This window comes from Ptychodera flava, chromosome 18, assembly GCF_041260155.1.
Source record: "Ptychodera flava strain L36383 chromosome 18, AS_Pfla_20210202, whole genome shotgun sequence".
In the NCBI taxonomy this organism is placed as follows: domain Eukaryota; kingdom Metazoa; phylum Hemichordata; class Enteropneusta; family Ptychoderidae; genus Ptychodera; species Ptychodera flava.
In genome coordinates this window covers 26,218,735-26,241,802 of record NC_091945.1, presented here as the reverse complement: position 1 = coordinate 26,241,802, position 23,068 = coordinate 26,218,735, and the positions used below count along the sequence as shown (strand labels likewise).

The 23,068-nt window shown below is 38.2% G+C and overlaps 3 protein-coding genes across 9 annotated transcripts in view; 2 read left to right on the top strand and 1 right to left on the bottom strand.

The window, feature by feature from the left end:
• Positions 1–23,068, bottom strand: part of LOC139117251 (uncharacterized) — a 35,331-nt gene that overhangs the window by 3,819 nt on the left and 8,444 nt on the right. Inside the window, exons 4-8 of one of the 7 annotated variants that reach the window (XR_011548483.1) lie at positions 16,560–17,314; positions 15,825–16,018; positions 3,909–4,655; positions 3,121–3,292; positions 375–1,296 (exon numbers count right to left, since the gene is read on the bottom strand). Coding sequence is in view for 4 of the 7 variants with exons in the window: in XM_070680197.1 (XP_070536298.1) it covers positions 4,528–4,655; positions 8,078–8,238; positions 15,825–15,922 (387 nt within the window). In the remaining 3 variants the exon portion in view is untranslated. Of the gene's footprint in view, positions 1–374; positions 1,297–3,120; positions 3,293–3,908; positions 4,656–8,077; positions 8,239–15,824; positions 16,019–16,559; positions 17,315–23,068 lie in introns of those variants that run through there. The other 6 variants (XM_070680197.1, XM_070680196.1, XR_011548485.1 and 3 more) reach the window with 6 other exon arrangements.
• Positions 9–22,489, top strand: LOC139117254 (heat shock cognate 71 kDa protein-like). Its single transcript, XM_070680201.1, has 9 exons — positions 9–216; positions 832–1,037; positions 1,435–1,587; positions 3,138–3,415; positions 16,588–16,865; positions 17,110–17,348; positions 18,320–18,482; positions 19,447–19,679; positions 22,231–22,489. Exons 1-9 carry the CDS (start codon positions 9–11, stop codon positions 22,432–22,434), a joined length of 1,962 nt encoding a protein of 653 aa, XP_070536302.1. The 3' UTR covers positions 22,435–22,489.
• Positions 6,824–23,068, top strand: part of LOC139117250 (heat shock cognate 71 kDa protein-like) — a 47,678-nt gene continuing 31,433 nt past the window's right edge. The window contains exon 1 of the mRNA XM_070680195.1: positions 6,824–6,972. The gene's annotated coding sequence lies outside the window, so the exon portion shown is untranslated. The remainder of the gene's footprint in view (positions 6,973–23,068) is intronic.

Sequence of the window (23,068 nt, the reverse complement as noted above, 5' to 3'; positions counted from 1 at the left end):
AAGAAAACATGGCCGCCAAAGGACCAGCAGTTGGTATTGATTTGGGTACAACATACTCCTGTGTTGGCGTATTCCAGCATGGTAAAGTTGAAATCATAGCCAATGACCAGGGAAACCGTACAACTCCCAGCTATGTGGCTTTCACAGATACAGAGCGTCTCATCGGAGATGCTGCCAAGAACCAAGTTGCTATGAACCCAAACAATACTGTGTTTGGTAGGTTATTAATGTTAAGGTGACCTCTTACTTCGACATTCACATATTAGGAGAGGGAAAGTAGGATTAGTCATAACTTCATGACTTCAATATTTGTATAGTGAAAACGAAAGAAGTTCTTTCTGGTGAACTATGACCTGACAGTGTTGACCTCTGACCTTATTCAGCAGCATGTCTGAAAGTTCTTTTAAACTATGGCATCACTGTTGACCTCTGACCTTTATTCAGCATATGAAAACACTGTAACACTGCAAAGTTCTGGTGCAGGAATATGATGCAAAATCTGGAACAAAATTCATCAAAAGTCACATTTTGTGGGCAGTATTTTTCTAAAAAGATTTGCAAAGATTTTAGTAATCTTTGTTCACTTCCAAAAATGTCATTTAAAAGTTCTCGAATTTTCTGGAAAAGGCCTAAAAAATGAAACCAACGTCTGGAAAACTGGTAATCCACTCCAAATTTTCAAAATTGACAAGATGATTAGTCGTTATATCCTAAAAATGTTATGTAAAATGAAATAAAAAATGATCAATTGTAAAAATGTCTTGGAAAGTAGTCCGTGAATCTTCATAGATTCTGTTATTTACCATAAGAAACAAACTCTTTCATCTTCAGATGCCAAGCGTTTAATTGGTCGTCGGTTTGAAGAATCAGTTGTCCAACAGGACATGAAACTGTGGCCATTTACAGTGACTAATGAAGGAGGTAAACCCAAGATCAAAGTGGAGTACAAAGCAGAAACGAAAACCTTCTACCCAGAAGAAATCAGTTCCATGGTTCTCCTCAAGATGAAGGAAATTGCCGAAGCATATCTTGGAAAGGTAAAGAGAGTATTATAATGGCTTTTGAACAGTTACGGCCCAGACATGCACATTTAGCAAAACCTTAACTCAAACCCTTGCCCCACCTGGTGGGAAGGCAATGAATGAAACAAATATCCTGTTGATATCTATTCTGATTCCCCTACAAGTAGAATCCGTTGTATTTGGTAAGACTGGCAAACATGTAAACTTACTTCCGGCACTCCTATGAAAATTCCCTTTGGCATAGCAAATATGGCGATAGTATTCCACCCAAGCTCTGTATATTAGAAAAGAAAAAGACCTGTTATCAGTAGTCCAATTTAATTATAAGAAACAATTTCTTGAACATATCACTTGTCATTAGTTTCATTGGTGATATAATTATGTTAATTTATGTTAATTTTTCTTACCACAGAAAGTCAATAATGCTGTAGTAACTGTCCCAGCCTATTTCAATGATTCTCAACGTCAAGCCACCAAAGATGCTGGTACAATCTCTGGCATGAATGTGCTCCGTATTATCAACGAGCCCACAGCTGCAGCTATTGCATATGGTCTTGACAAAAAGGTAAGTTGAACAGGTGTAAGATTGTATGAAAACAAAATTTTGACAAAAGTAAAGCAAAGTATGCACTAGGATATTAGAAATGCAAATCTGCCACAAATGCATTTTGGGTGACATGCTTGCACCTTTTGTGTCATTAACATATTAATAATGGAGTTTACTAAGGATTTTCTGCTGATGTGCAGCTTGAATAAGCTCTTTCTCTGATTGGTTCATTTTCACTATTCACAGCCACTTAGGGAGTCTATTTGTATTGTTTTCATTATATTGGTAAGATTCAACTACCCAATTGGGTCAGATCTTATTCAGCGCGGCACATTAGCCTAGGATTTTTGGAAAGTTGACTGAACAGCGCCCTCTATGGCAAAGCTTGCACATGTTTTTCAGGAACAATTGTGAAATGTTTGCATATGGTTCTTTAATAAACTGATAACAAAAGAGTATCAGAAAATGTAGATCCATCTTGATTTGACTTGCTTTTAAACAGTGTTATATTCAGTTATGTAAGTTTCTTCCATTTTGTAATTCATTCATGCTATATTACGTAAGTGACTAAGCTGCTACGTAAAGCTTCTTTCCACTTAGGAAGAAAGGCAAGCATGAACATGACACATGCTGAAAATTATCATGCATGATGATTTCTCCAATGTATGGTAAAATCTGTGTGTCTATATGAAACTGCTGAATGTGTTCAGTTTATTTTCTCTGTGCATTTACCATGGAGAAAATAGAATTATGCAGCAACATTCAGAAATTTTGTGTCTTTATCTTTGAGACATACCTGCAATTGTGAAGAAGCAAATTCTTGGTTTGTTTTATTTAAACAGCATGTATAGTTGTTTTTTTAATGCCTTCGTAGCATCTATCGTTTATGCTTTTCTTACTTGTCTCACCCTTTGATGATTTTCATGTCTTATTCTGCTGTTCATTTTCTTAATCTCTTGCATTTTTAAGTCTCAGTGTTATTATAATATTTTATTTTTTTTCTGGTTTTCATATTCAATTTCCATTTTATGTTAATGCATTTAGCAATAAAGTATTAGTAATATTATCATTATTAAGGTAGTACTCACTCCGAAAGTGAAAGGCTTAAACTTTTGCTCAAAACTTTCCTAAATGAAACTTTCAATCATACTTTTTACCAAATCAGAATAAAAATCAGGGGTCAACATGCAAAGCTGGGTACTAGAGAAACAAATTACCTGACATTCACTGATGCCTGATTTCAAAATGGCCAACAGCCCTGTGTTAACTCTATGGGGAAAAAGTTAATAATTTCGAAACACTAAGACTGAAAATTTTCATACGCCAAATCTTTAAAATTAGCTCGCTCAAGAAGAAGATCAGAGTATGGCACCGAGGCGAGCCAACTAATAGAAATTTCCAGGTATTCTGTTTGATGCATATTACATATGCTGGTAAAGTGCCAACTAATAGAATTTCCAGAGATTAAACAATCAACTTTATGAGTTCAGAAATTTACTCATCACTGGCCACACCCACAGTTTGTTGTTTGAGTAATGTCTTGTCATTTACCTTGCTTTGCCAAACAGGTTGGTGCTGAGCGTAACGTCCTAATCTTTGACCTTGGCGGTGGTACTTTTGATGTGTCCATCTTGACAATTGAAGACGGCATCTTTGAGGTCAAGTCCACGGCTGGTGACACTCACTTGGGAGGGGAAGACTTTGACAGTCGTATGGTCAACCACTTCGTGAATGAGTTCAAACGCAAACACAAGAAGGATATTACGGGAAGTAAGCGTGCACTTAGACGTCTTAGAACTGCTTGTGAACGTGCAAAGAGGACACTGTCATCTTCAACTCAAGCAAGGTTAGTATTTACATGTAGTTTCCTTCATGTATCAAACATAAGTATGTTATATACAAACTTTGTCATTTACTTTTCCAGTCATACAAATTTGTTATCCATGCCATAGTAATGTCATCAGTAATGTTAGGGTTAGGGTGACAAATATTTCTTTTAGGTCCTTGTTTTCATCTTTCAGTGTTACCTTTGTTTTAACAAGTGTCTTGCCCTCAGTGTTCACTTCGCTGTTTCTTTTGTTTTAATAATGACCTGAGTGGAATGCTTCATGTCTTACTTAAACTTCTGTAAATTAACACTGTTGAAAATCATGCTCTGAAATTTGCTTGTTGTTTGCTAGGTAAGATTTGTCCGCAGCTAATAAGGTAATTTGAAAGAGACTTTCACAAAGGCGAATCATCATTGGTCTAGAGAGACTTTCACAAAGGCAAATCATCATTGGTCTTGACCGTCACCTTGGATTGTTTGTGCAAGTGCTTACTGTTGATTACAAACTTACCAATTTGCAATTTCTTCTCACCATCCAGCATCGAAATTGATTCACTGTTTGAAGGAATTGATTTCTACACCTCCATCACCCGTGCTCGTTTTGAGGAACAAAACGCAGACCTGTTCCGTAGTACACTCACACCAGTCGAGAAAGCTCTGAGAGATTCCAAGCTTGACAAATCAAACATCCATGACCTTGTGCTTGTGGGTGGCTCTACTCGTATCCCTAAAATTCAGAAGATCTTACAAGATTTCTTCAACGGCAAGGACTTGAATAAGAGCATCAACCCTGACGAAGCTGTTGCATATGGTGAGGTACGGAGATTTTCGTGAAAAGTACTTACCAAAAAGATGTATATAATTAAAAGTTGTGATTTGCCTCCAGTCACTCTGTAGTGTATAAGCCCCTGCAGAGGTGGGAGTCAACTCCGCTGTCAGCAATAATCCTTTTCACCTGTGCAAAATCACTTTTTGTGTACAACTATGAAGTTGATTGTCAAGGCCACATCCTAAATGTATAACAAGACATTTAATTTGATCAATTTCTTACAGCTGTCCAGGCTGCAATTCTCTCTGGAGACAAATCGATAGAAATCTCTGATCTTCTGCCTTTGGACGTGGCTCCTCTGTCACTTGGTATTGAGACTGCTGGTGGTGTGATGACTGTCTTGATTAAACGTAACACCACTGTCCCGACTAAGCAGACCCAGGTATTTACAACCTACTCCGACAACCAACCAGGCGTGCTCATCCAGGTCTATGAAGGAGAACGTGCAATGACAGAAGACAATGTAAGTATCTGGTCTACACAAATTGTCTTTAACCCTTTGAGTGCCAAAGTCGATTTTCGTTGCATTTATACTATACAATGCCAACAATTTCTTTCAGATCTAGACAATTTTTTTCTCAGATTTTTCCCAAAATTTTGGTCAAAAAGTGCAGCCCATAAAAATTTATGTGCATTTGGTCCAAAATCATGGGAAAAATACAGAAAAATTCATAAAAATTGATAAAATTTATTTTGCGGAAAAATGACAGTGCCTAAGGGTTAAGTGATGATGAAGCAGATGTGGGTGTTAGTAATTTATTAGAGGTATGGCTGCTTGTTACAACATCGGATTCAGAAATAATAAACATGGTAATAATACCGTGGATGATGTCGTACACTGCATTGCTAAATAAAAGTTATTGTTCAAGCTACAGTCGTCATCTTGAGTGTCTGTCAAGTGTGTAAGATGAATCACCACTTTTTGCATGTCGTCCTTGAAATATCTTTCTGAGGGAATTATTTCTCTCAAAAAAATTTGTGAAATTGCAGTTCATGGCTTACAATTAAGATTAGAGAGTCCATAGTGGTATGAATATGGGAGATTTGTAATATTATTTCTCACAGGATAAGGCATAACAAGGTGCAATGCTTCTGGAAAGTCTTTGAATTTTAAAGCTGCCTCGAAAGTGCTAGGAAACTGAAACTTTTACGGGCAGGTTTTGACTTTTATGTTAACCCGCCACCACGTAAAACCAGCCCGTAAAGAGAAGAAATCCCGTCCGAAAACACCACAGTTAAGAGACAGCTAACAGGTGATTTGTTGTTAGGAAGGTACACTGCGCAATGACTGAACTGTATTCTTACCTCGACTTACTTTGATTAAAAACAAATTGTTTTCACTAAAAGTCTTTCACCGAGCTCAAGTAATTTGGAACTGTCGGTATGACAGGGTTTGTGTTGTTATTTGATACTAAATGGAAGAACACGTGTGTTTTTAGTATTTTATTTTTGTTCATTGATTACTACTGGTACCTTCTAAATAACTCTAAAATAATAATGACTATATAGCTTCCAAGGATTTGAGCTGCCGAGAAGATACTACACAGGGACAGTGCCGGTGTCCACCGGATACCCGTGCTTTATAATCATCTTGGCACCTCAAAACCTTATTTTCTTTTTCATTTAGTTAAAAGAAGTTAAAAGGCCTCACATCATTTTTTTTTCAGATGTTTAGAGGGTTAACAGTAGAAATGAATCAAAGAAACAAAAACGCTTTTGTTCATCAATTTTCATCACCCAGTAGGCCTAACAACATGAAAAACAAAACACGATAACATTGAACACCCATATTAAGCTTACCCTTTATAATCCCTGTGGTTGAAGGGAAAACACAGAAGCAACGGGTAAACCACAAGGAGCCCTGATTGTATGCAATGATCAAAACCGAGTGGAATACTGGATTTGCCCATTTCTGAGATGGCTTCGCCACTTAGGCCTATATTAAGCTTACAACTGTGGAATTCTGGCTTAAAAAGATACAATAATTTCTTTCAATGAGGCGGCTCGAGCGCCCAACCCACAGTCGCTTATGGTTAGGCAGGCTCCTGTTTATGCTACACAGGATCCTGCACAGTGTATCAACGACCGTGTTCCAACCTAGCACTGCCTGGCAGGGCTATGATCGGACATAGCCCTATAAGTAAGGTCAGAGTACCGACTTTGGTTACGCCACTTCCCGACTCCGGAGGTAGCGTAGCCAAAGCCGGACACTCTCACCATGTACTCATCGGGCCAATGTTCATATAATCACTGTATTTACGTCATCAATATAACCGGTACTACGATATACATATTGTGTCTTGGTGATGCTTCAAAGAAAATGCTGAATTAAAGAATATCTGGATACGCTTCCATGATACATGAGTGTGGAAATGGCACATGTAGTAATGACCTCTGCGCGTAGCCACAATTCGAAATGCTCGGAAGTTCTTCACACCATTGAACAAAGGATATGTATAGACTTGTGTTTGCTAACCGGCTGCTAGGGTGCACAACATATGCACTGATTGGTCTGAGGGAATCACGTGAAGACTGTTCGAGAAATTTCGAAAGCATGTGATGAACTCAAACTCGCCTTCTGATAGGCCCGTTTATTTGTACGTCATGGAATATATACCATATTAAAGGTTAGTCAGGACACGAGAGCTTCAAACGTGCTCAGTGCTAGAAGAATAAGGTCAAAAATTAGGATATTTGCCCAGCATTTCTGTGATTTAGAAACCTTTTTTAACCCCTTTACATTCAGGTAAGTCACTCTTTCTTTCACGATTATCAAAATGTAAAAGGAAATTGGCGATCTTCAAGAAAGACCAGCTTTCTTCGAGGACTCTATCTTGTACCGTACATGGCGGTAATCCGGTATGTACACGTGCTGGGCGATTCTGTTAAAGCGCAAAACGAGTAAGAAATGTTCGATCAAATTTCTTGTCCAGTTGTTTAGGAGACGTTTGGCTGAAAAGAGAGCATGTGTAAAGAGGACTTCATTTAGGTATAGTGATGATGTCGTCAGTTGAACTTTTACCATTGTATCACCAAATTTCGCCGAAAAATTGATTGGTAAATTTAAATTAAACTGAAGTGAAAGCTTGGCGTATAGTTCTATGTAACATGCAGTTAGGATACGTTGACTTGAGCTCTGTATGGCAGGGCTGTGTGTTACCGGCTATAGGCCTCCCACAACAGGAGGCCTATCCGGTAACACCGCCCTACCATACAGAGCAGCGGCTTCAATTTGATTTCAGTCTGGTGGCGAGCGATCGTCAGGAAGTCAATCTGATGTCCTACTCCTCCTAGTGGCGTTGCCAACCTCGTGACAAATTTCCCGTTCAAACATTCAAGATTAATTATCAACTTTAAATGTTGACGCAGTTGTTGGCCGGCCTTATATAAATATTCTCGAATACCATGGTTTTGGCAAGAAGTTTAGAATTTCCAAGGGGCGTATCACAGGTCTAAATAAGCAGGAATTTTTTATATACCTCCCATTAATAATTTTCTGTTGTCATCGGGCACTTTTTCAACAAGTTAAACATAAGATTAGATTTCAACTCAGCAGACTGGGTAAGGACAATGCGGTATGTCAAGGGAAGTGTGATCAGAAAAAAACCCACCAGAAATTGTCATATTAAAGTCAAGAACGACAGACAGTGTGTTCATCAAATGAATACCATAAGTCTACCAGAACTCTAACATTAGTTAAATAAACTTTGAAAAAGAACCAAAGAGTTATATATCTGATAAATGACGGTAGATTAATGAATGGAAATTTGAGGGAAATCTCAAGAAAGATTACGCAAGAAAGATTAAATTGCCAACCTCACGTGTTGGTCCTTTAAATCTCAATGTCCTACCTTGAAACTTACACAAGAAGCTCTCCCAAGTGGCGGACAACTCCTGACATTTTGATCTGTACAGTATGAGTGGGACAGTTAAAACCGTTGTCAGGCATTTGAACTCTATGATATTAAAATCCATGACAAATGTGCAGTAGCTCTTTATACCAGCAGTGTTCCTGTAAATATGAAATCAAGAGATTAAATGTGAAAATGTGGGCTGTCATCAGGATTACATCAATGTTACCTACCACTACTCTGCTTCTTCTAGATAAAGAAAACATGGCCGACAAAGGACCAGCAGTTGGTATTGATTTGGGTACAACATACTCCTGCGTTGGTGTATTCCAGCATGGCAAAGTCGAAATCATAGCCAATGACCAGGGAAACCGTACAACTCCCAGCTATGTGGCTTTCACAGATACAGAGCGTCTCATCGGAGATGCTGCCAAGAACCAAGTTGCTATGAACCCAAACAATACTGTGTTTCGGTAGGTTATTAATGTTAAGATGACCTTTGACATTCACATTTTTAACGAATTAGGATTAGTTATTACTTCATGACTTTAATATTTGTATAGTGAAAATGAAAGAAGTTCTTTCTGGTGAACTATGACCTGACAGTGTTGACCTCTGACTTTTAATATTCAGCAGCATGTCTGAAAGATATGGCATCTCTGTTGACCTCTGACCTTTATTCAGCATATGAAAACACTGTAACACTGCAAAGTTCTGGTGCAGGTCAGAATAACATGCAAAATCTGGAACAAAATTCATCAAAAGTCACATTTTGTGGGCAGTATTTTTCTAAAAAGATTTGCAAAGATTTTAGTAATCTTTGTTCACTTCCAAAAATGTCATTTAAAAGTTCTCGAATTTTCTGGAAAAGGCCTAAAAAATGAAACCAACGTCTGGAAAACTGGTAATCCACTCCAAATTTTCAAAATTGACAAGATGATTAGTCGTTATATTCTAAAAATGTTATGTAAAATGAAATAAAAAATGATCAATTGTAAAAATGTCTTGGAAAGTAGTCCGTGAAAATTCCTGAAAAAATTCCTTTACAGCGAGGGCACGAGTTATCGGAACACCAAATTAGGTAATTACCCAGCAACTTAGCTGAGCACTTTACAATTTGACCTGGCATTTACCTAAACAAGAGTCTGTTTTATTGTCTGAAGACTGACAAGATATCCACCAAACTCAGCAGGCAGCTCCTCCACTGAGTAAACTGATATGCCTTCACAGGAACAACCCATTTTCAATTGGCATCAAGTTCTTGGGAAAATAGTGAAAAGGGGGAATAAATATTATGATGTATCACAATCTATTATACTCATTTTGTGTCCTGGGCCTGAACCTGACAGGTTTTGCCTCTGTATGTTATTTGGAATTGAAACCATCGCAGCATCCCTTGTAAATCTAGAGTTACAAAACTCGTCAAATTTACCACCTTCCATGAGCCCACCACCGACGTTGATGGAACAGTCCATTTTTGACATATGATTGGATGGTTGCTCTGACAGTCAGTGTTTCTTCAATGTATGTAATTGTGATTAAAAACTGGTAATAACATGCATATACAAAAACAGGACACAAAATGACAGCGGCAAATCATGTTTTACACTTTTCCGGCCCTTCAAAACTCTCCCATCAACTACATGCAGCTGCAAGTCAAAAATGTTTTTTTGCAGTGTAGGCATATCAGTTTACTTAGTGGAGGAGCTGCCTGCTGAGTGTGCTGGATATCTTATCAGTCTTCAGACCATAAAACACCCTTGTTTAGGTAAACACCAGGTCAAATAGCAAAGTACTCAGCCAAGTTGCTGGGTAATTACCTAATTTAGTGTTCCAATAACTCGTGCGCCAGTGTAAATTTTACGTGTCTTTTACTGTCTTGACCCTGCCTCTAACAAAGACTTCAGTGATCTTCATAGATTCTGTCATTTGCCATAAGAAACAAACTCTTTCATCTTCAGATGCCAAGCGTTTAATTGGTCGTCGGTTTGAAGAATCAGTAGTCCAACAGGACATGAAACTGTGGCCATTTACAGTTATCAATGATGGAGGTAAACCCAAGATCAAAGTGGAGTACAAAGCAGAAGAGAAAACCTTCTACCCAGAAGAAATCAGTTCCATGGTTCTCTTCAAGATGAAGGAAATTGCCGAAGCACATCTTAATAATAATAATAATAATAATAATAATAATCTTGAGTACAAAGCAGAAGAGAAAACCTTCTACCCAGAAGAAATCAGTTCCATGGTTCTCTTCAAGATGAAGGAAATTGCCGAAGCACATCTTAATAATAATAATAATAATAATAATAATAATAATCTTGAGTACAAAGCAGAAGAGAAAACCTTCTACCCAGAAGAAATCAGTTCCATGGTTCTCTTCAAGATGAAGGAAATTGCCGAAGCACATCTTAATAATAATAATAATAATAATAATAATAATAATCTTGAGTACAAAGCAGAAGAGAAAACCTTCTACCCAGAAGAAATCAGTTCCATGGTTCTCTTCAAGATGAAGGAAATTGCCGAAGCACATCTTAATAATAATAATAATAATAATAATAATAATAATAATAATCTTTATTTGCCAGAAACGACAAAACATTCACAATGTTTCCTTTTCAACTCAAGAAAGAACCTGATCCTGGCTGGAGCCACAAAAATAGTTCTTTAGAACTAGTCGAGCTTGTCGCCCCAAAACGAAACTATGAGTAAAATGCGTTGCATTTGCATCAGGCTGACATTGAAATTTAAATACGAAATAAATAAATATACATCAAAATGGTGAAAGTAAGGTGACAGAACAGAATGAAAAACTGATCAAGTAGAAAGAAGATATTGCTTCAATTGTAACTTAAATGAGGTCCTATTATCAATTTTTTTCAATGAGTCAGGTAGCGAATTCCAATGCTTGGTTGCAGCGTATTTGAGACTGTGCTGAGTTATAGAGAGGTTTACTTTAGGGATGTAGAAATTGTCGTTCCTTGCAAGCTGTGTTGGGTAATTGTGGGGCAATCTGTCGAGGTAGTGATATTCATCATGAACAAAGCGATTTTTCTTTAAGTCAAAAATTAATAGGCAAGTATTTAATTTACATTGCTTGTTGATGTCAAGAATGTTGAGTTTCTGGAAAAGGGGGACAGTATGAGTACGGAAATCTGAAAAGGTGATAAGTCGTACCAACTTTTTTTGTAAAATGAGAATGGGTTGGAGAAAAGTTGAGTATGTGTTTCCCCATATTTCAATGCAGTAGCAAATTCGAGGAAGAATCATTGAGTTGTAAAGTAGGATGAGAGTTGATCTGGGAACAAAATGACGGATTTGTGAGATAACACCTACAAGGGGCGCGATGGATTTGCTAACTTTATCAATATGTGTTTTCCACGTCATGTGGTGATCTATGGAAACTCCTAAGTAGTTGGTTGATAAGACGCCTTGAATTGGGGATCCGTCACTCAACTTTCCAACAGTATTTACAGATTTCCTAGCTGACTTAATTATCATATAATTTGTCTTATCTGAGTTTATAGTTAACTTATTGGCATTGCACCACTTACAAACCTTCTGAAAATCAATATCTATATCATTGATGTCTATAACTGAGTTGTTTAGATATTTAAATAAGTTGGTGTCATCAGCAAACAGTCTAAAATGAAGGTTACTAGTTGAGTTCACAATATCATTTATGTACAACAAGAAAAGAATAGGCCCTAAAATTGACCCTTGTGGGACTCCACATTTGATTGGCTTGTACGAGGATGACTTGTTACCGATGGAGACTGTTTGCTGACGATTTGACAAGTAACTCTTAAGGGGGAGACCCACATTCGCAGACACTTTTCTTTAATCTGATTTTTCACCATTAAAATGAATCTTTAACCCGACATGTAGTATATGTTTGGGTAGCTCGACAATTGAAGATTAAATATTGAAAGAATATTTCAAAACCTGTTTGCGTGTGTATGTTTTGCTCAAAAATGTGTGTTTTTGCGTTTTTTCACTTAAAAAAGTGTAAGTATGAGAGGGTGATGGCCATTGGTAAGCCGTTTACTGCAATCGATAGCAGGGTAAGGTGTGTAAAAAACCGTGTCTTGGATTTTTGACACTCCGCTTTGTTTTTGCACAATTAGCCTTGAAAGTGAGAAGTGGTGGATTCTGAATAAATTAACGGCTTTTGTCCACGTTTGTCACGATATCTTTTGTTTTTGGAACATTATCGGAATTCTGAGACACGGTTTTGTAGAAACAGTCATTAACTACAACCTGTGCAAAGATAAGGCTAATCCGTCAACGCGGCGCCAAGTTACACTCTCCAGAAGTTGCGATACATTGCCAAAAACGGAACAGAGTAAATCGCAGAAATGTGTATGCGACCCTTGGAGTCGCACAAAGTCAGCTAAAATTCCGGTTTGCTCACATTTTCGGTGGAAATTCCCTGCCCATAATGAAGTACAGGACTTTTTACACAATTGTCTGAATTTGTGGTATGAATGAAATAATACATGACGTGAAAATTGGAAGAAAATGAACACTGAAACGGCCAGTTCGCGGCGTAAGCGTTAGGCTTTATTTACACAACTGTCATTCCGAGCTAAATCTGGGGATAATCTTCTAGCTAAATACAAACTAGCGTATTAACTGTGCACTGTTGTGTACCAGTTAAGGTGGTTGGAAAGGCTAGAGCGTCAGTTATAATTTCAACAAAACTATCAAATATAAAAGTAGTCAACATTCTCTGTGGAATAAAAAAACTAGACATTTGGGCACAAAGGCATTGCAGAGTTATAGCCTGTTAAAAAATCTGAAAAACTGACCAAAAAAGAAGAAGTTGGGGAGTCCTTAGTGTATTAACTATGGTAGAGGTCCCCTAGCTGTTAATAAAATGTTTGAAAAGGGAAAGTCACTATTTGCTGTTTTTCAGGAAAGTTTGACAAGGCGGTGCTGGCATTCAGAGTGAGTGACTGCTATTGTAAATGCATTTTTAGATTCTTTGAGTGTCAAGAGGTGTCAAAAGTGAGATTAACCAAAAAAACTGCTCTATGACTTCAAAAGAGGGGTGCAAATATGGCTTGTTTTCAACATTTTTGACAGAATAACAGTTTTCCTACATAATTGTATACCAATTTAATCCAACTTTGAAATGAGATATGGACATGGAATTTTTACAGCCTATTAACAAGGTTACAGATAAGATTTGTACGGCACAATTTTCCTGTATTTGAAGTACTTTTTGAAAAATCACATTTTGAAATTTGAAAGAATTTTTAATAATTTTTTGATATATAAACCCATGTAAAATCATAAAAACAAATTTTATTTACAAATCCTGCCGTACAAATCTTACAATAAATAGTGTCAACATATTTATAACTAATTTGGTAGTATTAATACTATCCAATTATTATTAAATTCAAATATGTAAAAAAATATGAAAAATTAAATTTTAATATTTACTGGTGTCATATTTCAAAATCATGGCTGCAAATATACAATTTTTATATTCTTTGGAGAAAATATTAACTAGGGAGTTATCCTGAAAATTTGAACTAAATATCTTGATTCCAACACTTGAAACTTGACATTAACTCTGAGAAAAGAATTGGTGCAAAAATAGCCTTTCCAACCACCTTAAAATTTGATTATCAAGCGAAGAAATGGCTGGCTGCGTATATACTTCGTAAAATTATGTGATTTTGCATGCCAAGTCCGATGACATCGTGTTTTCCTCTCTTTTGGTTGCGCAATCGTCACTGCGTTTTCAGCTTCCTGCCCGGAGAGAGACACGTGACAATGAATTACAATGTGGTACATACCGACAAAGACGAATTCATTCAGACGCCGTGTTGCGACGTTAGCTTTTACGTTCCGTACTGCATGTTGAAGTACGACCACAGTCCGCCTTGAACATGGCATGGGGCTAAAAACGGACAGCTACATGAACGCGGTTTCCGACCTCAGAAGCACCAGTGCCAAGCTAACTTTGTGTTGTGCCAGGTTAGAACCCATCGTTAGGCTAAACTAAATATAACACCTGACAATATCTGGTATCTAAAACGATTTCCTAATAGAAAGATAAAAAGTTGGCGAAAAACTGAAATAAATCGATTTTGACAAGAAACTTGAACAATTCTAAAAGCGACTTGTTTTGGCTTCGCGAATACCATGGAGGCGAGTACCTAAAACAGATGTGAATCTGAGGCCACGCTGACTGAAGACGTCATTCTAAAATCGCGACGGTCGAATTTTGTACAAGTAATGAAATGCGTGAACTTCAGTCAAACAGTTGAATATCGCGTTCTCTGATATGTGGAAACGAGCATTTGTCGTTCTCCGGTGGTGACTGTACTGTCCGTTGAACTACTATAATAACGACGATAGACAGGCCAGCAGCACGCTGTTTTTCAACGTGATTGGGTTTATCAACAGAAAAAGTAGTTGCTGATTCGAAAAAAGCACGTTCATGGTTGTTTAATTTTTTTCAATTTCATGGAAACTATTCTATCATTTTCAATTTTGGTTTCTTTAAATTTATTGCATAAGTTTATAATTACCTAATAACAATTAATCGCAATGATTTTAAGAAGCTATACTGACATGAATTTGTGCTGTGAAATATCGATACTTTTCAATCGAGATTGATTTCGACCTGGACTTCGACTGCACTTCACTCACTTCATGAGCAGTCCGCCAATAAAAGTTCAGTTGATCGAGACAAATTATATATGCTCTATGATTGGCTCCAGTACAGATTGAAAAACAAATGCTAGGTCAACATTGTGTTTGCATTGTAAATCACGGCATCATTCTAAACTGTACGTGCATTACCCGCATCACGTTCCCTCTGTGTTCGCATGGAATTTACAAAACAATAAGCTCACGTTTCCTAACCGGGCAGAGCAGACACCGGCGCGATTTTCTCGTTATAAAATTTTGAACTATTGGCATATTTCTAATTTCTACTGAGAGGAATGTTGCTCTCCCAACTGTCGAAACAAAAAGACGTCGCAACCATTTTCACAAAAAAGGATGCTTTTCTTACTTGTCTCACCCTTTGATGATTTTCATGTCTTATTCTGCTGTTCATTTTCTTAATCTCTTGCATTTTTAAGTCTCAGTGTTATTATAATATTTTATTTTTTTTCTGGTTTTCATATTCAATTTCCATTTTATGTTAATGCATTTAGCAATAAAGTATTAGTAATATTATCATTATTAAGGTAGTACTCACTCCGAAAGTGAAAGGCTTAAGCTTTTGCTCAAAACTTTCCTAATGAAACTTTCAATCATACTTTTTACCAAATCAGAATGAAAATCAGGGGTCAACATGCAAAGCTAGGTATTAGAGAAATAAATTACCTGACATTCACTGATGCCTGATTTCAAAATGGCCACCATTCCTGTGTTACCTCTATGGGGGAAAAAGTTTATGATTTCGAAACGCTAAGACTGAAAATATTTCTTACGCCAAAATCTTTAAAATTAGCTCGCTCAAGAAGAAGATCAGAGTATGGCACCGAGGCGAGTCAACTAATAGAAATTTCAAGGGATTCTGTTTGATGCATATTACATATGCTGGTAAAGTGCCAACTAATAGAAATTTCCAGAGATTAAACAATCAACTTTGTGAGTTCAGAAATTTACTCATCACTGGCCACACCCACAGTTTGTTGATCGAGTAATGTCTTGTCATTTACCTTGCTGGTAATGTGAAACCACATTTCTATGAGAGACTAACAAAGTTAATACTCACTGCTTTGCCAAACAGGTTGGTGATGAGCGTAACGTCCTAATCTTTGACCTTGGCGGTGGTACTTTTGATGTGTCCATCTTGACCATCGAGGATGGCATCTTTGAGGTCAAGTCCACAGCCGGTGACACTCACTTGGGGGGTGAAGACTTTGACAGTCGTATGGTCAACCACTTTGTGAATGAGTCTTAGAACGGCTTGTAAACGTGCAAAGAGGACACTGTCATCTTCAACTCAAGCAAGGTTAGTATTTACATGTAGTTTCCTTCATGTATCAAACATAAGTATGTTATATACAAACTTTGTCATTTACTTTTCCAGTCATACAAATTTGTTATCCATGCCATAGTAATGTCATCAGTAATGTTAGGGTTAGGGTGACAAATATTTCTTTTAGGTCCTTGTTTTCATCTTTCAGTGTGTTACCTTTGTTTTAACAAGTGTCTTGCCCTCAGTGTTCACTTCGCTGTTTCTTTTGTTTTAATAATGACCTGAGTGGAATGCTTCATGTCTTACTTAAACTTCTGTAAATTAACACTGTTGAAAATCATGCTCTGAAATTTGCTTGTTGTTTGCTAGGTAAGATTTGTCCGCAGCTAATAAGGTAATTTGAAAGAGACTTTCACAAAGGCGAATCATCATTGGTCTAGAGAGACTTTCACAAAGGCAAATCATCATTGGTCTTGACCGTCACCTTGGATTGTTTAGGCAAGTGTTTACTGTTGATCACAAACTTACCAATTTGCAATTTCTTCTCGCCATCCAGCATCGAAATCGATTCACTGTTTGAAGGAATTGATTTCTACACCTCCATCACCCGTGCTCGTTTTGAGGAACAAAACGCAGACCTGTTCCGTAGTACACTCACACCAGTCGAGAAAGCTCTGAGAGATTCCAAGCTAGACAAGTCAAACATCCATGACCTTGTGCTTGTGGGCGGCTCTACTCGTATCCCAAAAATTCAGAAGATCTTGCAAGATTTCTTCAACGGCAAGGACTTGAATAAGAGCATCAACCCAGATGAAGCTGTTGCGTATGGTGCTGGTATGTAGATTTTCGTGAAAAGTACTTACCAAAAAGCTGTATATAGTAAAAAAGTTGTGATTTGCCTCCAGTCCACTCTGTAGTGTATAAGCAACTGTTTAGAGGCGGGAGTCAACTCCGCTATCAGCAATAATCCTTTTCACCTGATGCAAAATCACTTTTTGTGTACAACTGTGAAGTTGAATTGTCAAGGCCATATCCTAAATGTATAACAAGACATTTAATGTGATCCAATTTCTTACAGCTGTCCAGGCTGCAATTCTCTCTGGAGACAAATCGGAAGAAGTCTCTGATCTTCTACTTCTAGAGGTGGCTCCTCTGTCCCTTGGTATTGAGACTGCTGGTGGTGTGATGACAGCCTTGATTAAACGTAACACCACTGTCCCGACAAAGCAGACCAAGGTATTTACTACCTACTCCGACAACAAACCAGGCGTGCTCATCCAGGTCTATGAAGGGGAACGTGCAATGACAAAAGACAATGTAAGTGGCTGATCTACACAACTTGCTTTAACCCTTTGAGTGCCAAAGTCGCTTTCTGTTGCATTTATACTATACAATGCCAACAATTTCTTTCAGATCTAGACAATTTTTAGCTCATATTTTTCCAAAAATTTTGGTCAAAAAGTGCAGCCCATAAAAATTTATGTGCATTTGGTCCAAAATCATGGAAAAAATACAGAAAAATTCATAAAAATTGATAAAATTTATTTTGGGGGAAAAATGACAGTGCCTAAGGGTTAAGTGATGATGAAGCAGATGCAGGTGTTGGTAATTTATTAGAGGTATGGCTGCTTGTTACAACAGGGGATTCAGAAATAATGAACATGGTAATAATACCGTGATGTCATACGCTACACCGCTAAATAAAAGTTATTGTTCAAGTTACACTTGTCATCTTATTTCCTAATGAGTGTCTGCCTAGTGTGTAAGATGAATCACCACTTTTTACATGTCGTCCTTGAAATATCTTTCTGAGGGAATCATTTCTCTCAAAAAGAAATTTGTAAAATTGCAGTTCATGGCTTACAAATGGAGGGTAGAGAGTCCATAGTGGTATGAAAATGGGAGATTTGTAAATATTAATTCTTACAGGATAAGGCATAACAAGGTGTGACACTTCTGGAAAGTCTTTAATTTTAAAGCTGCCTCGAAAGTGCTAGGAAACTGATAATCTCCCCCCCCCCCCCCCCCTATCAAAAATGACTAGATAAGTCATGAAATCACAAAATGATTTAAGGTACATAAAATTATATCTGGAAAATGGTATTTTTGACCTTAAAAAGTCCTTGAAAATCACTGATGTCCCGTAATTTTGGGTGAGGTGGTAGTATGAACCCTCTGGTAAACCAATGCCTTGAGAACATGCTATTATAGAATTGACGTTCAAGTTAGCAAGATTAGTTTCTTTAGCCTCAACTTACTGTGTGAACCTCATTTCTTATTTCTAACAGAATATTATGGGAAAATTTGAACTGACTGGTATCCCCCCAGCACCCCGCGGTGTGCCGCAGATTGAAGTCACATTTGATGTAGACGCCAACGGTATCCTGAATGTGTCTGCTGTAGACAAGAGCACTGGCAAAGAAAGTAAGATCACCATCACGAATGACAAAAGTGAGTATTCATGAGCCATTGAGTAGTCTGCTTTGGTCTATTAAAGTATCTACTCTGATCTATTACACTTCTTGTATTTTCTGTTGCAGAAAAATATTTGTGATTGTTTTCTCTCGGTGTCATTTTCGCATATAGTATGTTTCGATGCAGGCAAAGGACATTGTGACATGGACGTTGTGCAATACTAATGATTATCATAACCTACATTCAAGTGCCTGCGTAAAGCTATGGGAGAAAGCGCCCTCAGATCCGTGCATTTTTTTTACGTATCACGCCCCGGCCCGGTGCCCAAATATGGGCAATCGCATGCATTTCTGAACTACCTCAATTCTGGTTACTACGCGCGTTGCTATCCGCAAACGTTCCATTCGTACACAAAGCCAGCGCGAGATTAGGAAAACGTCTGCTCGCTCAGATCGTAGTTGCGCGTGGCGACAGTGGAGCCGCGCCGGTGACATCGGCTTTTATTTCTAAATTCTAGTGAAATCCTGTGTATACTAAGTGTGTGCCTGTTCATTATAAATTGCAAGAAACTGACATCACGCTTTTGTCCTTCATACACCTCGATTTCAACCTGGATCTCTGTTGGTCACGTAATAGTACGGATGTTGCATTGCGCGTTCTAGAATTCTGCAGGTAAACAAATGACGTCATTGTGTATGTCAATCTGCGACGGAAAGCGGCCATCGTATTTATGAAAAACTGACACAAATGGCGATGAATTTCTGATATCGCACGCATTTTTATCTCCTAAACAATGTTGAATATTATGTAAACTATATATTTATCATTCCATAAGGTATATGATAAAACCTTTACGGCCCTGATACGGCTTTTGCGGCCCTTGGTCGTACGGTGTACGGGCCCTCGCACGCTCAGACCCTTCTGCCGTACGACCTCGGGCCGCAAAAGCCATTTCAGGGCCGTAAAGATTACTTTGAATTACACTGCTATTGTCTTACAGGATGTCTGTCCAAGGAAGAGATTGAACGCATGGTGCAGGATGCCGAGAAGTACAAGAACGAAGATGAAGCTCAAAGGGAGAGAATTTCAGCCAAGAACAATCTGGAGAGCTATTGTTTCAACATGAAGAACACTGTTGAAGATGAGAAGCTGAAAGACAAGATCAGCGAAGAAGATAAGACAAAGATAATTGAAAAGTGTCAAGAAGTCATCAGTTGGCTAGACAGCAACCAGGTATGTGAATTTTTCACAGGTCATGTGATAATCTAAGGTGCATAGTGACAATAAAGGGAGCGCAGTGACTTAATAAATTAACACCTTAGAGTTACATATATATCAACAATCATGGATGTTATTGTCACTGGACTCAGCTTCGTTATAGCTTTAGGAAACAACAAAATTTGTCAAGAGTACACAATATGTTAGTATGACCCCCATTAGGGGAACGCTCCATTAACTTAGAAGTACCCGACTAACCTGATTTGGTTATCAGAGGATTAATCTCTATGTCAACATATGCAAACAGATTATCTTTTAGTGTAAACAAAACATTAGCACTGCCGGAACTACTTTTAGCATGGCCCACGCCGGTCGGCGCCTAACTTGATGACAGTTCTTGTCCGGCTTTCAGGATTTCCGCAGCAGTTAATGCCGTAGAGCACTTGCTGTTACTTTGAGGTCATCATTTAGTTCATAAAATTGCATGAAGAGTTTACAAAAACAATGGTACTATAGAATCCCTTTCAATAAAATGCTGTTTAACAATACCAGCAGTTAATTAACGTACGCTGATTTTGCACACGAAAAGCTATTTAAGCTGGTTGAGGGATACGTTCACAAAGATCATTGCCCTTTGAACTAAAGTTTTCCTTCACACAATATCTCTGTACGATCGAAAGGAGACAAACTGAAGATTTTTTTCTTTGTATAAATGTTTATAACCCTATAAAAGAAAGTATGGTAGTGAAAATCAGCACAACAAAACAGGACTTTTACTAAAACGTACTCTTTCAATTTCAGTTCAGACTCAATGAGTGGCATTGCGGAAAGGTGCATGCAATGCAATGAAAGTTACGAGCAAACTTTGGTGTCAACGGATCCAGTCTTTGAATTATCAATGAACACTCACTTATTTTTCTGGTCAAAAAGCCAAAGGCTACTTGTCCATCGCAACAAGCCTCTCTGTTTGCAGCGTGTTCACTTTTAGCCGGAAGTTGGCCAAATTGACTGGCTACTTCCGTATTTTGGCCGGCTACTTTTCAGCAATGTTTCACTCTCTAGCCCCAAAATTCTGGTTTTGATAATAATATTTTGATATTTTTGTTGTCTTGCAAGCCGGAGATAACATTTCAGAAGTGCCGATGTGGCTATATGTAGTCTAGCAATTACAGTATTTGCATTTACGCGGTGAACTTGTTGCTATCTAGTATCAGCCTGTAGTACCGCGATCTGCGAATGTGTACTGTACTGGGTATCGCTCTCGAGGTCAACCTTGCTTTCCCGACTACAGCCCGAATTATTCTGACGTTCACATCAGGTGTAGCTTACCATTGGACTGACGTTACGCCCACGAATAGCCGACCATTTCTGAATAAAGCCGATGTTTGTTTCTCTCAAACGCGAAAGAGAAGAAAGTCAAACGGGGAAGAGAAAGTCGACGCTTGAGAGCTTTGGTTTTCTGCGTAAGAGTAGGGCCTTGTCTGATGGGTTTGGTAGGTTTTTGATCAAATGTAAAGCAACCAAAAGTTCCTGAGTCTCATTTTTCATACTTTTGAAACGCCACGTCAATCCATCCATGGTCGATCATAGTGTCAATATTCAAGTCGATCGACATCGCGTTTTGTGGAGGGGCCGTGGTTACGCGGAAGGGAAAGTCTACGCTTGAAAACTTTGATTTTCTGCGTAAGAGTAGGACTTTGTCTTTTGACTTTGGGAGAAACAGTCATATTGAATTTTCTACTCCACCCTGGGAAAGTGGCACTGAAATTTTTCCATTGTCTTCTGGCTCTGTGTCACAGTCAATTACTCGTGCTACCGTCCACCGGCCGGCCTCGTCAACTGCCTCTACCATTGCTCCTTTCTTATATGTAAGAGTGGCCATACTGTTACAAACGGTTTCTGGCTAGCAATTCATTGATTTCGTTCTTTTTATCGGAGATGTCACAGGATATGCACAGCTCTTGGAGTAAGGACACGTTACGTTGTTTGCATGTGTATGAAAAAGCTGGACACGTGGAACATGCTGAACATGCTGTTCTGATCACATTTGCATATATGATCAATGCACGTTACTGAAGTGAAGCGTCCGAAAATAGGAAACTTGAATGAAAGTGAACGAAGAACGATATTTTGTTTAACCATATTTCTAAAACTTAGTTTAGAGCCTCATTTAAAGAAGAAACTAGATTACTTGCATTGAAAAGTGGGTGGTTCACTTTTTCCTGTCAACATAGTTCCATGTGCAAGCATTTGTGTGTGCCCGTGGTATTGAGTGAGTCGTTACAGCCCTGACGTTCCTATCATAGCACCAGCTGGATAAGATAAACGCAACAAATTGGAACATTAACACCTTTGGGGATTAAAAGTCGTCTGTTTGTCAGCGAGTTGACAGGCAGCAATTCGGGTTTCAGGTACCATCCAAGTTAATGGAGCCTTCCCATAATGCCATTGACAGCTGTGGTGAAATTATCGACCAAATTTGTTGTTACATTTGTGTTTGGAAAAGACGTACATTGTGTATATTCAGGACAAGCAAATAACATGCGTTTCTAATTCCCTCCCACAGACTGCAGAAAAGGATGAATATGAAGACAGGCTCAAAGAAATTGAAGGCCTATGCAAACCCATCATCACTAAGCTATACCAGGCTACAGGTGGCCAGGGAATGCCAGGTGGTATGCCTGGCGGTATGCCTGGCAACTTCAGTGGCGCTAACGCTGGTGCCAATGAAGGTGGCAGTGCCGGCCCAACAGTTAAAGAAGTTGACTAAAACTCAAAAAAATACATCCTCTAATATCATAGAGATGCCTGTTTCAAGCTCACAGAGTAGTAACTAGTTCAAAGCAAGCCTAATGTCATGAGATTGATAAACTATGTAATTAGTAATTTACAAAAGTAGTCAAAGTGTTGAAAATTACCGCTTTTGCATTATATTGATTTTATAAAAACATCACAGTGTGACCTTGTCATTTCAAGCTTTAATTCCATCAAGCAGCTGTACACAGAAACACAAACTTCAGCCTGTAGTGATGCTATGAAATTATTTCCTAAACGTCCATACCTAAGAATATTCAGTGGCTGCAAGTTGTGGAAAATGTTGAAGTATTTTTGTGGGACTGGTAGAAATGGCTGGATGGGAAAGGAGGAGCACAACATTATACAGTGCAATGTACCGGTATAAAACATGCTACAAACACAAAACTTCAGGATTCCGTTGTCCCTTTTGTATCATGGCAGCAATATATACTTGTATGCTTATGCCCACCCCCTATTTTAGAAGATAAGTTGCCCCCCCCCCCCCCACTGTTTTTACACCTACACCTTTATTAAAGTTAAGGTCCTAGCATCGAAGAAAACCCTTACTTGTGCTAAATGTGAATGCATCAAGACAAGTAATAGACTTT